Source organism: Rhagoletis zephyria, unplaced genomic scaffold (genome assembly GCF_001687245.7).
Source record: "Rhagoletis zephyria isolate East Lansing unplaced genomic scaffold, Rhagoletis_zephyria_1.1 Rzeph_scaffold_00149, whole genome shotgun sequence".
In the NCBI taxonomy this organism is placed as follows: domain Eukaryota; kingdom Metazoa; phylum Arthropoda; class Insecta; order Diptera; family Tephritidae; genus Rhagoletis; species Rhagoletis zephyria.
The window spans coordinates 24,781-47,667 of NW_016157233.1; the positions used below are offsets into that span (position 1 = coordinate 24,781).

At 38.3% G+C, this 22,887-nt stretch overlaps 2 protein-coding genes across 3 annotated transcripts in view; one reads left to right on the plus strand and one right to left on the minus strand.

The window, feature by feature from the left end:
• On the plus strand, positions 1–912 carry Bin1 (histone deacetylase complex subunit SAP18). 2 transcript variants are annotated; one of them, XM_017639108.1, is made up of 3 exons: positions 1–212; positions 292–466; positions 551–912. In XM_017639108.1, the coding sequence occupies exons 1-3, from the start codon at positions 147–149 to the stop codon at positions 673–675; spliced, it is 366 nt and encodes a 121-aa protein (XP_017494597.1). In that variant the 5' UTR covers positions 1–146; the 3' UTR covers positions 676–912. The 2 variants fall into 2 exon arrangements, with proteins under 2 accessions (XP_017494597.1, XP_017494589.1); XM_017639100.1 differs by having other exon boundaries at positions 3–212; positions 292–912.
• LOC108382717 (probable serine/threonine-protein kinase DDB_G0281745) overlaps positions 730–22,887 on the minus strand; it is a 27,615-nt gene continuing 5,457 nt past the window's right edge. Inside the window, exons 2-3 of the mRNA XM_017639089.1 lie at positions 1,618–2,558; positions 730–1,218 (exon numbers count right to left, since the gene is read on the minus strand). Coding sequence (XP_017494578.1) covers positions 993–1,218; positions 1,618–2,558 — 1,167 coding nt within the window. The 3' untranslated portion in view covers positions 730–992. The remainder of the gene's footprint in view (positions 1,219–1,617; positions 2,559–22,887) is intronic.

A 22,887-nucleotide genomic window follows, 5' to 3' on the forward strand; every position in this document is an offset into this window, starting at 1 on the left:
TGGTAGGATTGCCTATTATTAAATGTCAGAAATTGCATTTATCGTGTTTAGCTGAAGTTTTTTGTGGGCTCGAAAGATTCTTGATTATTTCAATAAAAGTGATTACTGGTAATAGTCAAAGACAGAAACTTTAAAAAACAACAGCCATGGCAAATGTGGAGTCAATGATTGTGGAAGAGAAGTCTCACATAAAGCCCATAGATCGTGAGAAGGTTTGTTGATCCGGCTAGCCAAATTGCTTACAATTTATTTTTCTACCGTGGATATTTTTTAATTTCTATACTTTTCCAGACATGTCCACTACTGCTGCGCGTTTTCTGCTCCACCGGCCGCCATCATTCCGTATCTGAGTACATGTACGGCAATGTGCCGAGCAACGAATTACAAATTTATACCTGGCAAGATGCTACTCTTCACGAGCTAACCTCCCTAGTGCGCGATGTTAATCCCGATACCCGCAAAAAGGGTACTTACTTTGATTTTGCCATAGTTTATCCAAACTTCCGTAATAATCACTACCAAATGCGTGAAATTGGTGTAACCTGCACAGGTCAAAAAGGCGCTGATGATACCAAGACATTGGCGCAAGCTAAATTCTGCATTGGCGACTTTTTAGACATATCCATCACCCCGCCCAATCGTTTACCTCCTATACGCCGTAACCGACCGTATTAGTTTGCACTATAAGAGCGCTGTTTACGTCACTTAAATGCTGGGAACAAAGGCCGATTTTACATTTAAGGTACCTTACTTAGCGGTTTTTTAATTTTCAATAAATCGTTCTTTTAATATTTTATATATGAAATTAGATTGTACACGCTCTTGATGTACATACATTCATGTATCATTTTAGCATTTGTACTTAGACAATGCTATGCAGAAAAAATACAATAAAATACAAATTACAACAAATTAATAATTAAAAATGTAAATGTTGGTATCTGCCATTTACTTAAATACTATAAATATTTATACATAGACTTTTTATTAAATTAATTTCTGTAGATGGAGTTCGGCCGCTTGGATTTCTTCTTGCCAATCTGTGACATATCAATCTCAAGACCATTGGGTAGCACAGCTATGTTTTGTTCGTAATTGATGAAAGCGTTCTGCTGGAGCTCTTCCTCAGTTTCACGTGTATTGGGATCACATTTGATGCCAGTCTCGTAATGGTATTCGCGTTTGTTGCCATCGGGATCGATATAGCCATAGGTGCCCCTAAAAACGGCAGTAAAATTATCATCATTAACCATAATTTAGTAAATATCGCGCATTTGCTGAACGAGCGTCATAATCAAACAAATCAAAAACTAGAGACACGGCTTTAAAGTTTTGAATTCACATGTCTGTGCTGTTCATTGAGTTCCCAAACAATATTTTAAAGTTTAACTAGCCATAGGGGTAGTTCAAGATGGCCTTTTAATAGAAGCTCAATAAAAATATAAAAAATTCCAAGGGAAACTGCTTATTTTTTAATTGAGTAGAGTTATGAAATTTTTACATCACATAAATGAACAGCAGCCATTTTTGCATACTTAACTCAAGTTTTTTTTTTTTTATTATAACACTCTTGCAGCAAATGTGCGATAAGTATAAAGATGTTAGATAAAAACTCACTTTGTAACACAATCAGTGCCGATGAGTTCTTCCTTGAATGAACCGTCATCATTTTCATAACCCCACGTAATGCTACCGTCCTCATTCTCTTCACGCCACTTGCGTATTGTTTGTGCTACCGGACGTTGGCGACGCTGTTGCGGCTGTTCACGTTCCTCTTGTTGTACTTGATTGTACTCGATTGCCGGGCGTGCTGGTGCTGGACGTGGACGCGAGCGTACTGGTGCCGGTGCTGGTGCTGGCTGTGGGGCTGATTGTGCTTCGTATTGTGGACGTGGTTCACGCACTTGGGGACGTGTACGTATGACATTGACACGTTGTGGCTGTTGTGGTATGGGCGCCGGTGCAGGTGCGCTCTGCTGTGGACGCTCTAAACCGAAGCGCTGAGTGCCGAAGCTGCCTATACCGTAGTCATTGAAGACTGGTCGATTGTTAATTGGTGAGGACGTTGAAGGCACGGCCGGTGTGGGGCGTTCAGCGAAGCGCGTTGTGGTCAGGGCGGGTTGTGGAGACGGCGCAAGTATTGGCTCATCCTCATGCAACAGCTGTGACAGTGAAGGTGAGTCCTGAATGGAATTTGCATCGCCATTTAGGAAGGCATTAGCTTGCTGCTGGAATTGCGCTTGCTGTACCTGTGCTAATTGCTGTTCACGCAGCAGTTGTGGCAAGAAGACATCCGGCTGCTCGTCTTCAGTCGATTCGGTCACAGGCTTGGCCTCTTCTTGTATGCGTGGTGCTGCCGATGGAATGTAGGTGTTTTGAGCGCGCAGTGCGACTGGACGACGCACGCGTACCACCTTTTCATTGCGAAATTGTGGGCGTCCAGCAACTGCTGGACCAGCCAGCGGCACAGCGCCAGGTATACTCAGTCGAGGTGGATACGGACCATTCTGTGCTTCAACGACCAACAGCACTGAGAGTGCGGACAGCAAGGAGGCCAACTGGAAAGTAAAAACAGAAGAAGAAAATTGAATTAGCTGAGCGGATTTCATGAAAAAAACAAATGTATGAGCTATCACAATAGGTGAATTGCATGAGCACTTTTAACATTTGCTATTTGAGTCGCGCTTGCGCCAATAATACAAGTTGCGTACAATTCTCTTTAAGCCTAAAGTATAACTTTTGTATGTACATATGTATGTATGTATTTGTTTTTATGCACCTCATTAAATACCTTTTTGCTAACTTCTTTTATTTCAATTTGAAATTTTCAAATACTGCCTCCAAAATATGTATTGCCGTTACACTCTACTAGCGTTACATTGCATTTTGAGTTGCATTAATTCTTTTTATTTGTTTTTGTATCATTGTGTAGCAGTCATGTGGCAAGTGCTTGCCTTTGCTACGTGCCAAATTTGCCAAGTGTCGAACTTCTGTAATTAGTTACGGTTAACTGTTTAGTTAACACCATAAAAGTGGCGCTGCCACCACCGCCCAACTCCAAAGCATTGGCGCAGTGGCAGTGAAGTTGTTATTGCGGCACTAGTAATGCGGTCAAATAACTCATAAACTTTCTGGGTTACTTCATATGTACATACATATGTAAGAATGCGTCAATACAATTTTGGATGTTGTATTAGCAATTGTAATGTAATATAAAAATTGTTTACCAAATTGTTTATTACGTAAATGCATTCACATACTTAATTAATTTGTCTCTTTTACTTTACATCATTCATTTTATTTTTTGTCTAACTGTATTCTGTATTAATTTATTGTTGTCATCGCAACACTACTACGCCTTGCCTAGGTCAGCTTCAGCTAACCTTTTAATGCTTGTCATCAAGCGCCACTAACGATAGGTCCAGACGGTAGTCACAGCCGCAGCAGCTCGCTTCATACCGTCCGGACGCATCGCGGAAGTCCGCCCAAATTTCCCGGCTGAAGCAGCTGTACTAGCAAATGAGCGTGACCACCTACGCCAGGTCGACCCTGGGGACCCTCGCTTGAGGGAACTTAATTTGGAGATTCGGCAACTGGTAAATCAACACAAGCGGACAAAGTGGGAAGAGCACTTGAAGGCCTGTAACTTCACCTCTGGTGTGAGTAAGCTCTGGTCAACCGTGAGGTCCTTGTCCAACCCGACGAAGCGTGATGACAGAGTGGAAATTTCATTCGAAGGTCACGCCTCATCGGACCCGAAGAAATGCGCGAACTATTTCAGTCGGCAATTCACACTGCATCCTTCGGTAGACAAGGCCAAACGTCGAGTGACCAGGAGGCTGCACAAACTGCCCAAAAACGATGCACCACTTGTTTTCACCAGCGGTGAAGTGAAGGGGGCCATCGGGAAGGCGAAAGCCTCCAAAGCCATTGGACCCGACGGAATCTGTATGCTGATGTTGAAACATTTGGGGCCTGTGGGGGTAGCATACCTCACGGAGGTCCTCAATCTGTCTATGACCACTCTCATCATTCCTGATGTGTGGAAATCAGGGAGAGTGGTCCCACTGCTGAAACCGGGGAAGCCCGCCAACAGAGGAGACTCTTATCGCCCGATAACGCTCCTTTCCCCGGTCGCGAAGACACTTGAGGCCCTGCTGCTCCCATACTTCACCTGCCACCTAACCCCAGCGAAACATCAGCATGGCTTCCGTAAAGTGCACAGCACAACAACAGCACTTAACGCCATAAACACCCAGATAACTCGTGGCCTAAATCGAAACCGCCCCTGTGAGAGAACTGTCCTAGTAGCGCTGGACTTGTCAAAGGCGTTTGACACCGTCTGCCATTCCACGCTGCTAGAAGACATTGAGGCCTCCTCTCTCCCACAGGGACTGAAGCGATGGTCGGCGAATTATATGAGTGGTCGACAATCATCAGTAATCTTCAGAGATCAAACCTCGAAACCAAGAAGAATAAAACAAGGGGTTCCACAAGGTGGTGTTCTCTCCCCCTTACTTTTTAACTTCTACATCTCGAAACTCCCCCAGCCACCTGAAGGAGTTTCCCTGATCTCGTACGCTGATGATTGTTCGATTTTGGCGTCTGGGAATGGAATTGATGACCTCTGCTCAAAAGTAAACGGCTATCTCTCCAGCCTTTCTCGCTTCTTCACTGCAAGGAGCCTAACCCTCTCCCCAACGAAATCAACGGCGACCCTCTTCACCACCTGGACGAAGGAGGTCAGGCTTGAATTAGGCATTCACGTCGACGGCACACCAATACCGACGGTGAACAACCCGAAAATTTTAGGGGTTACCTTTGATAGCCTGCTCTCTTTCTGCGCGCACACAACCGCAGTTGTCAACAAAGTACAGAGCCGCAACAAGGTCCTCAAGTCGCTCGCCGGCAGCACTTGGGGCAAAGACAAAGAAACGTTGTTGGCAACATACAAGGCAATTGGCCGGCCGGTTCTAAATTATGCTGCGCCAGTTTGGACGCCGGGGACTAGTTGGACGCAGTGGACGAAGCTACAGACTTGTCAGAACGCCGCACTCCGGACAGCGACTGGGTGCCTTCTGATGACGCCTGAGCATCACCTACACAGTGAGGCCCAAGTGCTCCCCGTAAGGGAACACAACAAGATGCTCTGTAAGCAGTTTCTTGTGGGGTGTCACAGAAGTGAACACCCCAACAGACCACTGCTGGAGGAGGAGCCTCCGCCCAGGCACGTCAGGGGGCACCTATTCATGTACAAGGACGCAGTCCAGACCTACACAGACCAACCACTGGACCCAATGACGTACAGACGAGCGATTAACGACATTCATAGGGAGTCTGTCTCCACCTACCTCGACTCCCGGCCTAGGAATGTCGTTATCGGAGCCCAATCACCACCTGTGGAAGAGACGGAGCTTCAGTTACCTAGAGAGACCCGCGTTACCCTGGCTCAGTTACGGTCTGGATATTGTAGCCGCCTAAACAGCTACCTGTCCAGACTCGACCCAAACATCCCAAATGAGTGCCCGGCATGTGGAGACTCCCCCCACGACACCAACCACCTCTTCACATGCCAGCTCAATCCGACTCAACTAACACCCCTCTCCCTTTGGTCCGACCCCATCGAAACAGCTCGTTTCCTGGGCCTACCGTTAGTTGAGCTTGACGATAATGATTAAAAGTTGACCCGAAACAGGCGGGGCTTAGTAGTGCCGCTACAACAACAACAACAACATAGGTCCAGAAAGCGACTGATGGGGTTCGTCGATCTAACCGCGGCTGGTCGCGGAAATAACAGCCCTTGGTCATGTAAAACCCGTGTCATTCCGGAACGTAGAATCGGCTGACACGGAGCTTCAAATGCCAAGAGAGACCCGCGTTATTCTCGCCCAGTTACGGTCTGCTTACTGTAGCCGTGTCAACAGCTACCAATTATTGTCAGTCATGTGGACTGTCATATATCCGGATTAACAGGGCGGACTCCGTCTTGTACCACTGCATAAGGTCAGAACTTTCCTCTGGCCATAAGTACCACGTCGTCCGCGGAGGCTTTCTCGCTCCTCTAGAATATTGTTGACGACGGCGAACCAGTACAGGGATGAGATTTACTCGCATGCATGTACTCGCTCTGCGACCGACTCGGGCACCGCCCCGAACTAAGTAAGAGCTTTCAGTATCCCCTCGGGTAGCCTTCTATATATCGAGAAAGAGGAAAAGGAAAAACTCGTATCTTAAAAAATTTATGCAACACTGATTCCACTAGTATATACATTAGGTAGGCATGCTGAAAGGGACTCAATCGCTCCCGAGGAATCCTACTTCTTATATACATCAATCAGTCTCTTAAGGGTCTTTAATGGGAAGGACGATAGGCTTATTGGTCTGAGATCCCTCGGAGATAAGTGAAAGCTTTTTCTTGCCTTGGGGAAAAAATGTCAGCGTCACAGTCGCTCCAAGACTTTGCTCACGTAGACGGAAGTACGCTGATCTAATAGACGGTTCTCTCCCGCTGATCGCCCAGTCGTGGGAATGTATTTTCAATTTTGTGTGTGACCATCAAACACAAAATAAAAGATGCAAATCTGTACCTAACTTCATAGCCATGGGAATGAAATACAATCGCATAATGATTAATCGAACGTTTCAAAATGCTCCATTTCATATTGGCAACTGCAACAATAGCAAAAACAAAAACAATACCCTAGGTATAGTACGACTTTTACATATATATGTGCATATGTACATATGTACATAGTTTTTTATGCGAAATTCCTAAAATAGTTCAAATCAATTTCGAGTAATAATGAAAAATAAAAAAAAATAAACAACTACAACAACAAGTGTCCAACTGAGTTGGCGCAAACGCTATTCAACTGACTGGATTTAGTACTTATTCCACTTGGCTGGCTGGCTGACTGGCTGACTGGTTGGCTGATTGGCTAGCGAGCTGGTTGCTATGTATGTAGGTAATTAGCGGTAATCATATCGTAAGACTCTAACGAACGAATTGACGCTGACATAGCGGCTGCCGGATTTCAAAAGGTACGAGTTCGTTGAGGATTAGTAATACATACATACATACTTAAATATTTATTTACATTTTTGTGTAAGTGTGCAACGGCAATTATTTATAAGCCAGTTAATATTTGTGCGCCTTAAACAAGCACTTTTACTGTGATTTTTTATAATAATCGATTTTTTATTTTTTTTTTTTTTTGCAAATCCACCAACTCGCCGGGTAAAACCGCGCAGCAGCAGCAGCCTTTTGCGCGTTTCTGACTGGCTGTTTTGCAGCTGTGTTTGTCGCTTACGACTTCTAATCCAGTATTTTATTAGTCAGCGCCATTTTTACCGCAAAAGCCTTGTAAAAATTCAAACTAGTTTACGTAAAAAAAAAAAATCAAAAAAAAATTGTATTAAAAATCTGAAATATGTAACACCGCCAGCAGTGCTACAACAAATCGAACGGCAATGGGTTTTATATGAATTGGAGCACATGGATAAGAGAATGTGTAGATATGGATGTACACTCATATCCACTCGAATAGGGACAATGGCTTTTCGATTTTTTTCTGAGCTATTTTTATTTACATGGCAATTCTGACAACTGTCTTTAAACTCACGACAGTCTTTCGAAAGACAAAAACCATCTAAAAATTAAATGAAATTTAAATAAATATAATCATATTTTTCTTTTCAAAAGAACAAAAACTAAAAATTAAAGAGAAAATTAAATTAAAGAAAGAAAACAAATTAATCAAATACATTTCTAAAAATTTCAGAGAAAAAAATGTTTATTTTAAAACAAAAAAAACTAAAAATTAAAAAAGAAATTAAATTAAAAAAAATAAAAGCAAAAAGTTTCTAAAGCTTAAATTGAATTAAAAAAATTATTTAAAAAAATAGGAACAAATATGTTTCCAAAATTTAAATGAAATTAACATAAAAAATGTTTATAAAACAATAAAATGTAACTTGTTAATTTGCATTATTTTGCAATTAAAATAACGTTTATTCTACAACAAAACCCATGTAAACGCAAGTTTAAACTTTTTAGAAAATTAAAAAAAAATAAAATAAAATCAAGCCATAAAAAGAAAACTTAAAACTGGCACTTAAATTGAATAGTCTACAAAGCTGCATACTAAAAAAACTAAAAATTTTGAGAAAAAAGTGTGCAGCTTTTTTATTTTCTATAAGGTTGAAAACTGCATTTATAATGTTTTTGTTAGAAAAAAAACTGCATTTTGATTAAAAAAGAATGGAAATTAAATAAATGAAAAATAAGCTAGTAAAAAAGTGAAGAAGCATTTTCCCTATTCAAGTGTATGATAGTGTATGTATGCAGATGAAAAGTAGCTGAGTGCAAAATCTATTAAAATCCCAAAAAAGTGAAATATGAAAACACTCGTTTACGTCGGTACAAAGTTGCCATGCATTCGAATTGTATGTACATTGATGGAAAAATAAATAGAGACACGACATTTTAACACATTTTTCCTATTTTTCTTTTTGCCATTTAATATTTATTATTTTTTTATAAAAGTATAGCTGATTGTCTAATAAAAACCATATAAATTCATATTTCGTGCAAAAATTATAAAAATTCTGCAAAATTGTATCTAAATTTAAAACTTTTAATCTGATTTTTCAGAATTTTATTTTTTTTTGAGTGAACAGTTTTATAGTCTATTAAATTTTATTAGAATAAATCGCGTTAAGTTTTGATAATTTTTATTCTGAATGTATTACGCACTTAAAAAAAAAAAAAACTGATTAAAAAATTTAAATGCAATTTTGCAGAATTTTTGCACAAAGTTTGAAATATGAATTTATATGGTTTTTGTTAGATAATGAGTGAAAGAAAAATGGCAAAATTGAAATGAAAGAAAAATTTGCAACATTTTAAAAAATGTCGTGTCCCTATTTATTTTTCCACCACTGTATACAAAAGTACATACATATGTTTGTTTAGATGTACCTCCGGTGGTCCGCTTACTTGCACACGCTACTGTTTTGCGTTCGCATTGAGGGAATGGAATTCGCAATTGCATAATTTATATTGGCCGAGTGTTGTTGTTGCTGTAATCAAGAAAATGTAAAACTAAAAGTAGGAAAAACGTGAAAAACGCTCCATTTACTGGTCAGTGGTGTTTGGTGGTGCTCATCGCAGCTTTCCTGGCATATATAATTACTGCATTCTCTTGCTTATGACGCTTTTTTTCGCGTGCTTTGCATCTTGCACTATTTCACTTCAAAGTTGCGGAAATCACTTCCGTTTTTGTGCGTCTGCGCCAATTCACTGTCTAGGACACGCGCACGCGCGCTGCTGTAATGTTTATGTAATTTAATTTAATTTGCGTCTACTCTGATTTGATAAACACAGATGTGTATGTATTAGAGTGCACCAGTCTAAAAAAAAAAAAATCGGCACTTTTTGCCATCGGAAATATATAATTTATTATAATTTAAGACCTCTACCAAAATATTTCGGAAAAAATTTTAAGATTTACGTAAGTTGCAGCTTAATAGATAAAATTAGTATTAAAATATATTTTTTCTAATAAATGATCTAGATGATAGAAGGATAAAAGGTCTGCATAAAAATTCTTATAAATTTTGTCGACGAACTAAAAATAATAAAATGTAATGTAGTCTCAAAAAGGTCTAGCTCACGTAAACCTTAATAGTCATCAGAAATATTTTTATATATGTTTTTTTATAATTTTTTTTTTTAATATATTTTTATAATTCATGTGAAAAATCTGCCACTTTTTTTCGTGATGCATCCTAATGTATACATTTATGTTTGTGGACCGGGCGTGCATGACTTTGTTTTCCACAATCCGTACATTGTCTTCATTTATGGAATGCGGTTGCTTAACTTTGTTGATCGATCTGATCATGGCAGGTGCCTCAAAAGCAGAGTACAGAGACATTGCTCGAAATGTTGCTGGGGAAATTGCCACCACATTTTTGTTGGATAGCTTGCAGTAGCCAAACTCGATTTAGACTGAAGTGACGCATTTTTTATATTTATCCAAACGTTTTTTTTTTGTATTTTATTAAATTTGTTTTATGCGTAATAGTTTTTACTCAGAAATAACTGGTTTATTCGCTGACTCATCTGACTCATTCAGTTCAAATGTCAAGCACCCCACTATATCGCGTCTTCAGCCGTTACCGCAGCGCTTAGCGCTTTGTTGAATGATGTCTGATACTTTATTATCTGCTCTTACGCTAAATAACATCGGACTATTGCATTAGACGGGTCGTCTACATGTTTGTGGCTATCGCCAAAAGTTTAGGGGCGTATTATCCCGCTGGAGCGGGCATCTGGTGCGAGGATTTTGATGTAACTGTCGTCGGGTTGGTTTCCGTTAGGCTATTACCTGTTCGGCGAGGGGGAATAGCTTCTAAGCCTACAACAACATTCGAAATTCTGAGTCGTCGGGTGAAGGTCGACCATTGTAGCAAGACTTTGCACCCCAAATTAAACCAAGCTTGGATTAGTCAACATCCCGATTTGACTCTTCCATTCTTGAACCCAGGAAGCATGCGAGTGTAACCTTGGACTGCGTCTAGAGTATTTTGGGTGTCAGTTGGCTGGGGTCCGTTTCCGCTTGCTGGACGAGTATTGGCGATATCAGGCTCCGACCTGGCTCTGTGGCAATTAAGACTTCTGCTCTTGTCGGATCCAGGTAAAGCAAGTGTTATTAAATCTTGTTTCTCACGGGCGTTCTGTTATGCATATATCGATAGGTCGTGTGTGGCCTCAAAGGACAATGCTGTCGCGACGATTACTGTTGACGGTGATGACAGTCGGTTCAGCGGATTTATCTTGTGTTGATTGGCAGTCGACCTTTCGGCTCCATTGACTTATTCAGACCGCCTTCTTTGTCCATGTGGTAAACAGTGTGATAGTATCTTGGTTGCAGATATTTTCAAATTCTTTCAGTAAAAATCTAAAGATTTCTGGCAATAAAAAATTATTTTGGGCTTTACAGTGCATTCTGCACTTTTTAGCCATCATTTTGGATAGATCCTCATTCCGCATTGAAAGTCGAGCTTTTGGGCTGAACCTACCAAAGTTCTTCATCATTTGTCAGAGAAGAAGCCATACCCATGAAACATGGCTGGATGTTCCACATTTACTTAACCAGCCTGGAAAATTTTTCGCACAAACTCTTTTATTACAGTTGGGTTGGGAAATATTATAATAAATAGAGAGTGAAATTATAATAGTATTATAGTTTAAAACAGGGACGTGAACCGGATGAAAAACTTGGTCGGTTCGGTTCAGCGGTTCGAAACGTTTTTGCACTTTTGGATTGGTTCGCCAAAGCGGGTTTTTTGGTCTTTGAACCGGGGGTTCGGTTCGGTTCAACGGTTCGAAAAACAAAAAAAAAATAACGCGCAAGTTTAAGTGTCAAGTGTCAAGTGCAACAACGCGCAAGGTTAAGCGGTCTGTCAAATGAGATGGCAACCCATTGATATTCTCACATGGTAAAAAAATATGGTAGGTATTACCATGTTTAACAAAAAGAAAAAATAGTGGCTACATTTATCTATTGAAAATTGGTTGAAACGAACCTTTAAACCTTTATGGAAAGTGGTTCGGTTTTCGGTTCGGATTAAACATTTGTGGAAAATTTCGGTTCGGTTAATGGTTCAGTTAATTAATAGAAAAAAGCGGTTTTCCGGTTCAAACTCGGTTCGGTTCAAAACCGGTTCACGTCCCTGGTTTAAAAAACTAAAACCTCCCTATTATAATTGCCATTCGTACTGTCATCAGGTATGTNCGTCACACTCAAAAGTTTGACGAGCACTGTTTTAGGCGCATCAATATTACATAGTTACATCCCGAGCTAATAAAAGGAAGGTAAAAAGGAGGCGCCTCAATGGAGTTAAAGCTGACACAGAAGGCAGCACTGATTACATTACCCCTATTTGGGACTTCAATACCAAGGTACCTATTAGGTTCTCAACCGGATAAGAATGGGATGCAGGATTGCCAGTAGAAGAGGGAAGTATATCCATCTACACTGATGGTTCAAAGATGGAACAAGGAATCGGAGCCGGTCCCTAGTCGAAGGACCTGCAGATCAATCGGCGCTTTCACCTACTTAATACTTAGTAGGGTTCCAGAAGACGAAACCACTATCTTTGTCGATAGTCAAGCATCACTGAAGGCAATAGGTTCTAAAATAATGAAATCGGGAATTGTATGGAAATGTCGCACCATGCTGGCGTCACTGAGCCATATCAATGTCATTCTATGATCTGTCCCCGGACATAGCAATATTGACGGGAATGAGTCGGCCATCGCCAGATGCGGCTAAGAGAGGCCAATAGAAGAAGCGGATAGCTCTGTAACACTACCGTTTAGTGATCACGTTAGGAAAATTGATGAATACACTGTGGCCGCGACGAATGACTTGTGGACCAAAGTGAAGACAGTGAGATCACAACACTATTACAGCTGCGGCCTAGTTGGGAAAAAGACAAAGGGACGTGCCGATACTCCTTCCTTCCTTACCGGTGCCATCACAGTGCACTCTGCTATAGTACTAATGCTTTAACGATGGCGAATACCACCAAGTACTCTCTGCAGAAGAACGCAATGAAGATGAAGATGAGTCAATTGACCACTTTCTGTGTCGATGTCCAAGTATACAGCCGAAGCATCTCAATCACTTGGGTTCACACTTCCTAAACAATCTGAGCGAGATATCGGAGGTGGACCTGTTCCATCTCCTCTACTTCTTTAGGGATAGTAGTGAGTTCTGTAGAATAATGACGTAAAAGTACTTAGCGACTCTCTCGGTTAGAGGTACGTGTTTCCTACTGACACTCGCTTGAAGAGAAAGAAGGAAAAATTCCATACTCGCCCTCCTAAAAATATTGGCTTGGTTCATCGTCTTCGATGTTTTTATTGGACATGCTCTAAGTAGCGATTGGGGCATGTGACCGGTTCCTTACATTGGATGTATCCGCTCGGTTTTTGGCGTTGACACGCCTGTTACTTATTGGGTAAATTTTAACTTTGGTAGATCTATTGATTACGGTTCGCTGGCTCCAGTTCAAAAAGGGGACTGACAAAACTCGACTAAGGGCATCGACTGAGAAATCGAACAGCCAAAAGAATTACATTTCACAGTTGAACTGCCATTTACACTAGTCGAGTTTGGTCGAACGACAAAAATCGACTAGAAAACTGACCCGTGTAAAGGCAGCTTTAGGCTACGGTTACTATGGATTACGCTTTTGTTTGTTTGTTTCGTATTTTCTTATTCCAAAGAAATCGTCAGAACAAAAGCTCGTAAGAATGCGCATACATAGTAACGGTAGCCTTAGGCAATTAAAATTTTTCTTTTAGACGAGTTTTTGAATTCTAACATTCTTCTACAATTATGCAATGGCCAAAAAAAAATAACAGCAAATAGTTTGTACACTCACATGACTGACCACCCAAAATTTCCACAGGCCAATACCAGTTTATGTGTTTTCTTGCAATTCAAATTTTGATTGCCTTTTTTTTACTGATATTTACCAGCTGGGCATACTGGACTGAATTGACTTGGAGCGCGACCTGTTTCAGTTTTCGCAAAACTTGTGTTACAATTTTCGGTTGACCATTTGGGCAAAAAAAAGCGACAGTAAATGTGTTTTGCACATAAAAATGTAATACCTGTAGATACATTTACAAAAGATAAAAATAAAAAAAGAAATGGCCTAAAGGCGCGACGCTGCGTGTGCTTTATTTATTGTGCTACTGGTTTGTGGTTTTGGGTGCATTGTTTGTAATTGCTTGGCAACAACCAACAAAGTATGTATATACATACAAGTATAGTAGTACCTGCATACATACATACATATTATATCTACAACTATAGTCTATAATTGATCAATTTTTAACTTTTAGCTACATACATATTTGTTCAATTGCCCGTTTTCGACTCACATATCTGGAATTTCCGCTTACAGAAAAATTCTTTTTCATTCGCTGTTTTCATACTCCTATTACCCATTTTAATGTTTTTGCTCTGCCGCATTGAATGTTTGCCCGCCTTCAACGGACAACTAGAAAATTGCTATGTTTTATAGTTTTCGCTTTCAATATCAATCGTCGTTTTTTTGCTTTGCTTCAAATTCTGCGCCTGCGTGACGTGCGCGCTCACTCAGCCGGCAAATTTTATGCGGAAATTAATTGCGTTGGTTGGTTATTATTTCATTCGATTGCATTGCTATTCGTGTGCTCATTTATTTAGTCATAGACATAGACATCGACGATAATATAATTATAAGTTAATAAGACCAACTAACCTTAATAATGATTAGCTCGCGGCATTCTAGCGTTGATTATACGGCATAACTTGAGTGATTAAATGAATTCTCTGTGTTTTTTTTCAAATTATTTCTCTCTTTGCCGCTTCAAATGTTTTTATTTATTTAAATCGTTAACTTATAATAAAAATAATAGGGCTAACTAAATAGGCAATCGCAACGCAGGCCATCAAATTTTTTGGTTTGTGTTTTCCTTTCTTTGTTCTATGCATACGATTTTGTCGCATTCCGAATGCACCTCTGAGTCTTAGTTTTGTCTGTGTCATGTAATTTTAAGTAATTTATTGCGCAAGCGAATTGTTTGTGAGTATGTTTGTATTAAAATGTATTTTCATCCTTCATTCACTTTTGACTTTCGTAAATCTTCAGCCTACCCACGCGTGGTTTTTGAGTGACACAAGCGACACTCATAAGCGAATGTTGTGGGTCGGAAATTCTTTGGTATTTATTTGTTGAAGATGTTGCATGTTTTATGTATTTACATTAGGCTACTTTAAACTGTCTGACGGTGCACCGTAATATTTATTATAATATCTAGTACAACTGCGGCCTCTGGAGCCAAGTGCTTAGAGGAGCATACTACCAGTCCGGTTCGATATCTGGTTAAAGCAAAATACCGAAAAAAAATTTACAGAAAAAGTTTTTTCAAAACAGCGGCCGCTCCTCGGCAGGCAATGGCAAACCTCCGAGGGTATTTCCGCCTTGAAATAGCTTCTCACAAAATCCATTGGCCGTTAGGAGGACTGTAGGTCTCTCTATTTGTGTAACAACATCAAGACGCATACCACAATTTGGAGGAAAAGCTCAGCTAAATACTTAGAAAAAGGGCCACTTCAATAGTAAGCTGCTTGGTCTCGGTTCTTTGGTGAGTTGTCGGTGCAACGATCTCAAAGAAGTGGTGCCACAGAAATTTTAGTACAATTTTCCCTGGTCTAGCCATGTCCTTCATTCGAGGAAATAGCGATAGCAAGAGGAAGAGGCTAGGCTGTGTGCTTTGAGCCGCATCACCTAATTCTATATCCGTCTTTCTTTCCCGGAATACCACTGTGAACCTGATTGACTATGCGCTGTCGGAGAGATTGTGGGGATTTCCGGCACTCTTGCGCGCATATCGTTACGCCTTGAGTGCACCTTGAATGTCGGAAGGCAAGTTTTGATAGAGCTAGGTCGAACATATCTGCGTCATTTGTCATATGCGTATACATATCTCTACCTATCACACTGCAATAATCTGGCTATTTAGAGGTCTCTCGAAATGTGCATTTTGGAATTATCTGCCAACTCTTTCAGTGGTTTGCAGTCCGTCGTTGCTTGCTCTTTGTAGGTTTATTAGTTAGAATTTTGTGTTAAACGCTCCCATCACACCAACGCGGCGTAGATCTAACTGGCATGCTTTGCTGGACTCTGCCAAAATCGTCACTCAGGCGGCTGCAGCTCCAAACCAGACAAGACCGCCATATATATTCAATAACTTATGAGCGGCTTCTAGTCCTCTCCAATTCCAAGTAAACATCGCCATGGATATAGCATCTGCAAAGGACTCTCAAACTCAAAGTGCTGTAATTTTTTTAAGTATAAATTGGCGCCCTAAACAAAGTAGTTTTCTGGATGCCGTGGATTTGTTCGGCACTTAGGAAGCTCTTTAATGGCTTCTGAAGAGTGAACATCCTACTGGGTATTAAATAGAATACTTCAGAGCTGGAACATTTCCATCAATTCGTGAACATAGTCCCAGCCAGCATATCCGCTTCGTCTTCATTTGCACTACGCACACGAGCCGGATAGCGCACTCTAAAACTTCATAGAACCTATATTTGATCATGCCATCATGCTCTTCCATCAGGACGTGGGAGTAAATGAACAAAATATTTAAGAATCTTTCTTAATTGCGCATTGTGACTAGACTCTCGAACATCGGAGTGAACGACAGTCTTTGACGCCGAAGTTGCTATGAAAGGCGGTTTCGCCTACCAGGCAGACGCATCTTTCCCATTACAGCACCGGACAGTTCAGATGCTTGCACTCAAATTTATAAAAAATAGAGGGACCTGTTGAATGGTTTTCCAAAAGGCGACTTACAAACTCTGCGCAAAATCTTGCACTAGGGTCTTAGTGAACAGAAGCTGCAAGCTTCAACCGTCTGCCGTAATCGAAAGCTTCACACGGGTTGGTATCTCGGCCATCGGCTGCTCACTCTGACGAAGGAGTAGGAATTGTATATACCGAGATGAACGTCCATGCCTTATGAAACTAATAAGTTTTCAAATTTCTTCCTTACGCTATTAGTTATTCAACAAATTAGTTTACCCCTTCCCTGATAGAATGGAGTAGGCTCCCGTTTTAGGATACGCTACAAAAGCCACATGTACCTTACGTAGAAGTGTTGACGTTGACCCACTTCAAAATTACAAAACAGAAAAAAAGAATCAAAGATACGCTAAGATCAGCATCTACATAAATAATTGAATTATTCTTTTGTGAGCCGCATTGTGTTGATGTTGCAACTCGTGGACGTAATTGCAATTTATACGCTATTAAGGTAACGTATGTATGTATAATTAAATCCTTGAGGTGTGCAAGTCATCACTTCATATAAATTTCAAGGAAATCGTAATTTATATAAATTTATTTACAAAAGAACAATAAATGGTTATAGGACAATCAACAATACCAACAGATACTAGTTTCAAGGAATGAACAATGCAGCTCGTATGCATTTGTATGTATATTTTTATGTAAGTGTATCTACATACATGTTTAGCCGGTCCAGATGCGTCGGACTTTTCACAAGTGCATGCTATGTATGTATGTATTCATGCAGCTTTGGGCACAAGCAAATCACTGCAGCTGTTCTGTCTACTGGGATTACCTCAGGTATGTTTGTACGTACTATTCTGTATGTATTTGCATAAATGTTTGTAAACGTTACATATTTTTATATTTATTATATGCACATGCATGAATGTATAATTGTTTGCATGGTTAGTATGCGTGCCACAGATTTTTTAAGGCAACTTGTTATTACTGTTGATGCTGTTCCTTACTAAAACTAAGCCATTTGTTGTCATATTTAGAGTAGTTGTTGTTGTTATTGTTGACATCGCCAACTGTTGTTGCTGTTGTAGAGCTGAGTTGTTGCTGTTATAGTGCTGAGTTGTTGTGTTATTATTAATATTTTTTGCTCATTCACCGGCAATGCTGTTGGCCTTGGGCGTAGCTGTTGCTGCTGCCATATTTCTTTCTTTTTATTTTTTTTTATATCCAAGTTTGTGCTAAATATGTATGTACATATGTGCATGCCTTAATATGTAGATACATATGTAAATATGTAAATATGGCCACGTACAGTTGTAAGTACTCTTATATAAATATTTGCACACAGTTTCACAACTCATTCCACTCGCCCAATTACAATCAATTCGTTCCCTGCTCTATTGGTGGCGATTTGTGCGAGTCGTACTGTAGTTTGCTGCATTTTTCTGAATCACTCTCTGACTAATGTAGGTACACGTACATAGATACATAGGTACTCATAGTTTAAACTGCAACGGTGTAAAGACGATGGACAGTGTGAATTCAGTTGCAGCTACCGCCTTGTAACCATAGCCAATGAATGACTAATTAAATGGCTTACTGACATGCTGAGTTGGACTTCAATACAGTGATATTAATACTTGCATAAATATATATATATGTAGTTATATGTATATCATAATATCTTGCCTTAATTTTGTTTTTTTAAATAATAATTAAAATGGTTTTAAAGGATTTCTAATTAGGCCGAAATGTTTTTGAACTGATGGAAAATATATAATTAGCTGTTATCATACACAGCGAATCCATTTTAATCGTTCATTTTAAGTAGAACATTTTTAAGACTTAAGATATTACGACGCTTAAAAAGTCAAAATTTTAAAATAAAAAAAAAAATAAAAATTACAGAATTCTTAGATCAAAAAAAGAAAAACGCTAAAGAAAAAACTTGTATAAACTTTAGGCAAACATTTTTTTACACAATACCTCTAACTGATCTTAAAAGATTCTGAAATTTTCAAAAAGGTATTTTTTAAGGTACGTAGAAACATTTTTTTTTGCAAACACTAATTTAAAAAAATGTAAATTGAATAAAAACAGGGCTCAAATCGTAACATCCATTCACGGATCGAGAACCATACGAAAGAAAATTACGTGTTACGTCAGGCAGTACAAGCTGAATGGGACAAGGAGTACCTTCACGTATGTCATAATCCGAAAAATGCGCTTTTACGTGACGAGTAATACGATATCTTATGTGAAGATTCGAGCCCAGCTTAACATAACTTTCTTCAGAGTTTGCAAAAAAAATCTTCAAAGTGTAACAAATCCTATCTTAAAACAAACCTGGAATATTGCAGGACCTTTTCTGATCAACTCGAATTGCATACAAAAATTTAATAAAAATTTGTGTATATATTTGCTTTTTCGAATTTATTAAATTCAAAATTCTATATTTTTTTCCTCATTTTTTTACATGTATTTTTCTCTATAGCCCTAAATATCAGCCTTAACTCTTTCGGCAATACTGCTTTAGAATTTGAACCACATATTTTTCAGGTGTTGCATGTGAGGTGGTACCTTTTTTAAACCGCAAATAGTTTCCTCTATTCCATGCGTAGCAAACATAAAAATATAAAAAATATATATAATTTGTACCACCTGTATTAATTTATTTTATTTTTTATTTATATTTAATATTGCATTTTTTATTTATTTTTGTTTATTTTAATTTTTACTCATTTTAAATTTTATTTACATTTTTTTTTAAGTTTTGACTTATATTCAATATAGTCACTTTCAAAATCCTGGAAATTGTGAAATTTTGAATTTTCCATAACTTTGGAAAAAAATAATTTTTTTCTTTTGCCTTACCAAAAATGGTGGATTCCAACATTTCGTCGATTTAACATGGATTGGCCCAGCTATAGATGCTAATCTACCTATGTATGTATATGCAATCATATCTGTATTGGTTTTAAAATTCCGTCTACACTACATACATACATACATATGCAATTTAAAGTTGAAAACAAAAAATAAAACCAAAAGAACAAAAAAACTAAAAATCAACACAGCTCACGCCCGACCTCTATGGGCGTTTATTATGCGCCTAGCATGCAATTTACACACTCACACATTCACACACAAACACATGGCCAAATTTTACAACCATATTTTGTTAAAATTCATACAACATTAACTACAATTTTGCATTGTCTACGCGCCACAATCGTTAAAAAATACGCTGACAGTATATGACTTGAAATTATTTGCCGCATAAATCACTGTGGCGAACTTATTTTGTTACTCCTTACAATTGCACTTTTGACTCTGGTACCTACATTTCATTATATTTATGTACATACATACATATGTATGTATGTATGTACGTTGGTTGTGTGCACCCATTCGACTATGCCAGTTTTTTGTGTGTTCACTGAATGCGTAGGCAAAAAATGTCTCTCGTTTTATTGCATTTGTTGAATTTTTATTAAACCATATCTCTTCATCTGCCAGGCTAAAACTTTTTGCCACATATTTTCAGCATGCTGTGTATGTATGTTTGTGTTATTTTTTTTTAGTCAAACATATTGCATATGCCCTGCTTGAACTGTAAATGTTTGAACGAATTAATTTTGTATAGTGGCTTATTAAAGCTAAATCGAGCATTTTCTTAGCATTTTATGTAATAAATAAAAATAAATCATTTAACACCTTTCAGGACCACTCATAAGAAAACTATATGAATAATTTTAAGGTTTTCTGTTTTGTATAATGTGCCTCATTTTTATTTGACTAATTTTATCATGAAGTTTTTAAACTGAATATTTTAACCCGAACTAGAAAAAATTACTACAAATTAGAGAAAAAATACTTTTAGAAACAAAGAATATAGGTAAAGAAACATATTTTTAGAAAAAAAAAAAATTTTTTAATTTAATTTTTAGAAAAAACAAGCACTTTAGGAAAAAATTTACACTTGAGAGGTACATTTTTGGAAAAAAAAATTGTTAGGAAAAATGAGTAATTTTTGGGAAATTGTTTTCTATGAAATCTGTTTTAAACAAAACAATTCTACCAAAAGCATAAAAAATCATCCAAACCGAAAAAGATTTCTAGGAAAAAAATTCAACAAAGACAAATTTCGAAAAAGTTGAATTGTTAAAATTTATTTTTTCCTTATCTTTTCTTTAAGGAAAAGATCAGATTTTTTATAGACTTCAATATAGCAAAAGGTAATCATTTCGTCGTGTTTATATTTCCCATCCCAGTGGAGATGAAACAATTTTTGTGGATTTGTTTCCTTTCTGTTTTCTTCTCTCTTTCTAGAGGTAACGTGTGTGAAGTCTGATGTGACGTTAACTTAACTCTGACTTTGTGCAGCCTTGAGGCAGCTAATAGTTTCAGAATTCGAAAATTCGAGCTTGGAACTCTATACCGCCAACGAATGAGGTCGAAGAATGCCCAGAAACGGATGTTGATATTGATTCCGAGACTCCTGTTAATAACAGACAGAAATAGAAGCCTCCATGGTAGCCGAAGTTTACAGTACTGAGTCTCCCAGTACGTTTATCTAGCGAAGTATATTCCGAATTATAAAATCTACCAAACCTATTTCGGTGTTGTTAAAAATGCTCAATCAGGCATTCGACAAAATCGGAGCATTACTTAGCCGGGGCTGAATTGCAAACATAGTTCGTACTAGTCCCATTCAGGAAAACTTTCTTATTGCAATATGAGGTCTAAAGCAATATGTACAAGTGCATGTAACCATTTGCAAACTATTTTTACTTTTATATGTAGGCCAGTTGCAGATTACGTAATGTAAACGCCCAATTTCAATAACTTATTCAATATGCGCACAAGCGCGACTCACTTTCGGCTCGCTTTGCATGCACTCATTTATGTAAGTATGTATGTATGTACATAAATATGTGGACTACCTTGCGCTGGCCGCCTGGCATATTCGAAGCTGGCATGCTACAGTTTAAGATTTCAACTGCTAAGCCTCATACAAGTTATGCCACATAGAGAAAGGCCAATGCATACAAATACACGCTAGGCAACAGGTGAGTACATAAATATATACATATGTATTTACATACCTATTTATGCATGCAGCAACATGCTTGGCTTTGTACCCTAAACGACAACAGTCCAAAGCGGCAAGCTTGAATGCATTTTTAGGTTAGTAAGTGCATAAAATTGGTACAACAAAGTTGCCTACATTGTTTTTGTGGCAATGTTGCTAATATTTTTTTTTTTTTGCATGCCCATTGCTTTGCAACTTGTTTATTTATTGTTGTTGGCATTCTTGAAGGTTGTTTACCTCAAATAGATATCTCTGCCACCTCGCTGGCTGGCTGGCTGCCTCTGAGGTCTTACCTTGAGGGTTTCCCCTTCGTGCGTGGCTGGTTACCGTTGCTTTTCCGCTTTCGTGTGGCCTCTCCGGAGGCTGTGCGCACAAAATGTCAACATTGAGATTTCTAATTGTTGCGATGTAACGATTTTCATGTGCATTTTGTGCTATTGCAAAACACTGTTATTCGACAATGTTATGCAAAATAATTGCTCAACAGCAAAAAAAAAAATGACAGAAAAGAAGTAGGTATGACTATTAAATTTGACTGATTATCTAACATTAATTTGTGTTTTATTTTTCCTCTGCCAACCAAAAAAAAAATAAAAAAATATTGGAAAATGAAAAAATGGAAAATGAAATTTACGACATTACCTATAGTTTATGGTGTGCGATTGATGGTTGATAGTTGGAAAATGCATTTTTTTCAGCAAATAAATTGCGCTCAAATCATTTTGATTGATCACAACATCGATCAGTGCTAATATAACATAGTTTTTCTGATTTTTTTTTTACTACATAGCACTAAGATTTTATGCTAAATATTTGGTATTTGCTTATGAGTTATTCGCTTGTGCTACTTTTGTCATAAAAAAGTTAGTTGTTTTACGTATTTCGTAATTGGAATTTTCTTATTCCTAAGCTGATATAAGTTTCCTTTTACATATATCTGACAGTTACTTTGTTGCGAATTGCACTTTTTCCCGCAATTCTTAACAAGACAAGCATTTAGCTGTTGCCAATCGTTAAAACGGTTTTAGCTATTTTAATAAGTACATAAATATGTAATTTTTTTAAGCAATGCATTCTGGCCCTGAGTTGCTGACAATTCCTCACCTGACAAAATTGGTATTTGTCTCAATTAGTAAATGAGTGAATGGCTCGTTGAATTGGAAATAGATATTCTTTGTCAATAACTTTTAAGCAAGACAAACGGCAGTATAAACAAAGTAGTTCACTTCACTTAAAAGCCAGTTACGCTTTATTTATAAATTTGGGAGTATAATTTTTGTGATCCCCAATCTAGTCTCGCCATTATTGACTCAATTCCAAAATTGTCCGTTGTGCATATTATGTATACATATGTAAGATTTTACCATGAAGGTGGAAATTTTAATTTCATGAAATAGAAAACTTACAGTTTA

What these genes read in the sequence shown, in the direction of transcription:
- Bin1 (XM_017639100.1), top strand. Translation starts at nt 147, where the DNA reads ATGGCAAATGTGGAGTCAATGATTGTGGAAGAGAAGTCTCACATAAAG. An exon ending in AGCCCATAGATCGTGAGAAG is followed by an intron (nt 213 to 291) that starts GTTTGTTGATCC and finishes ATACTTTTCCAG; the next exon opens with ACATGTCCACTACTGCTGCG.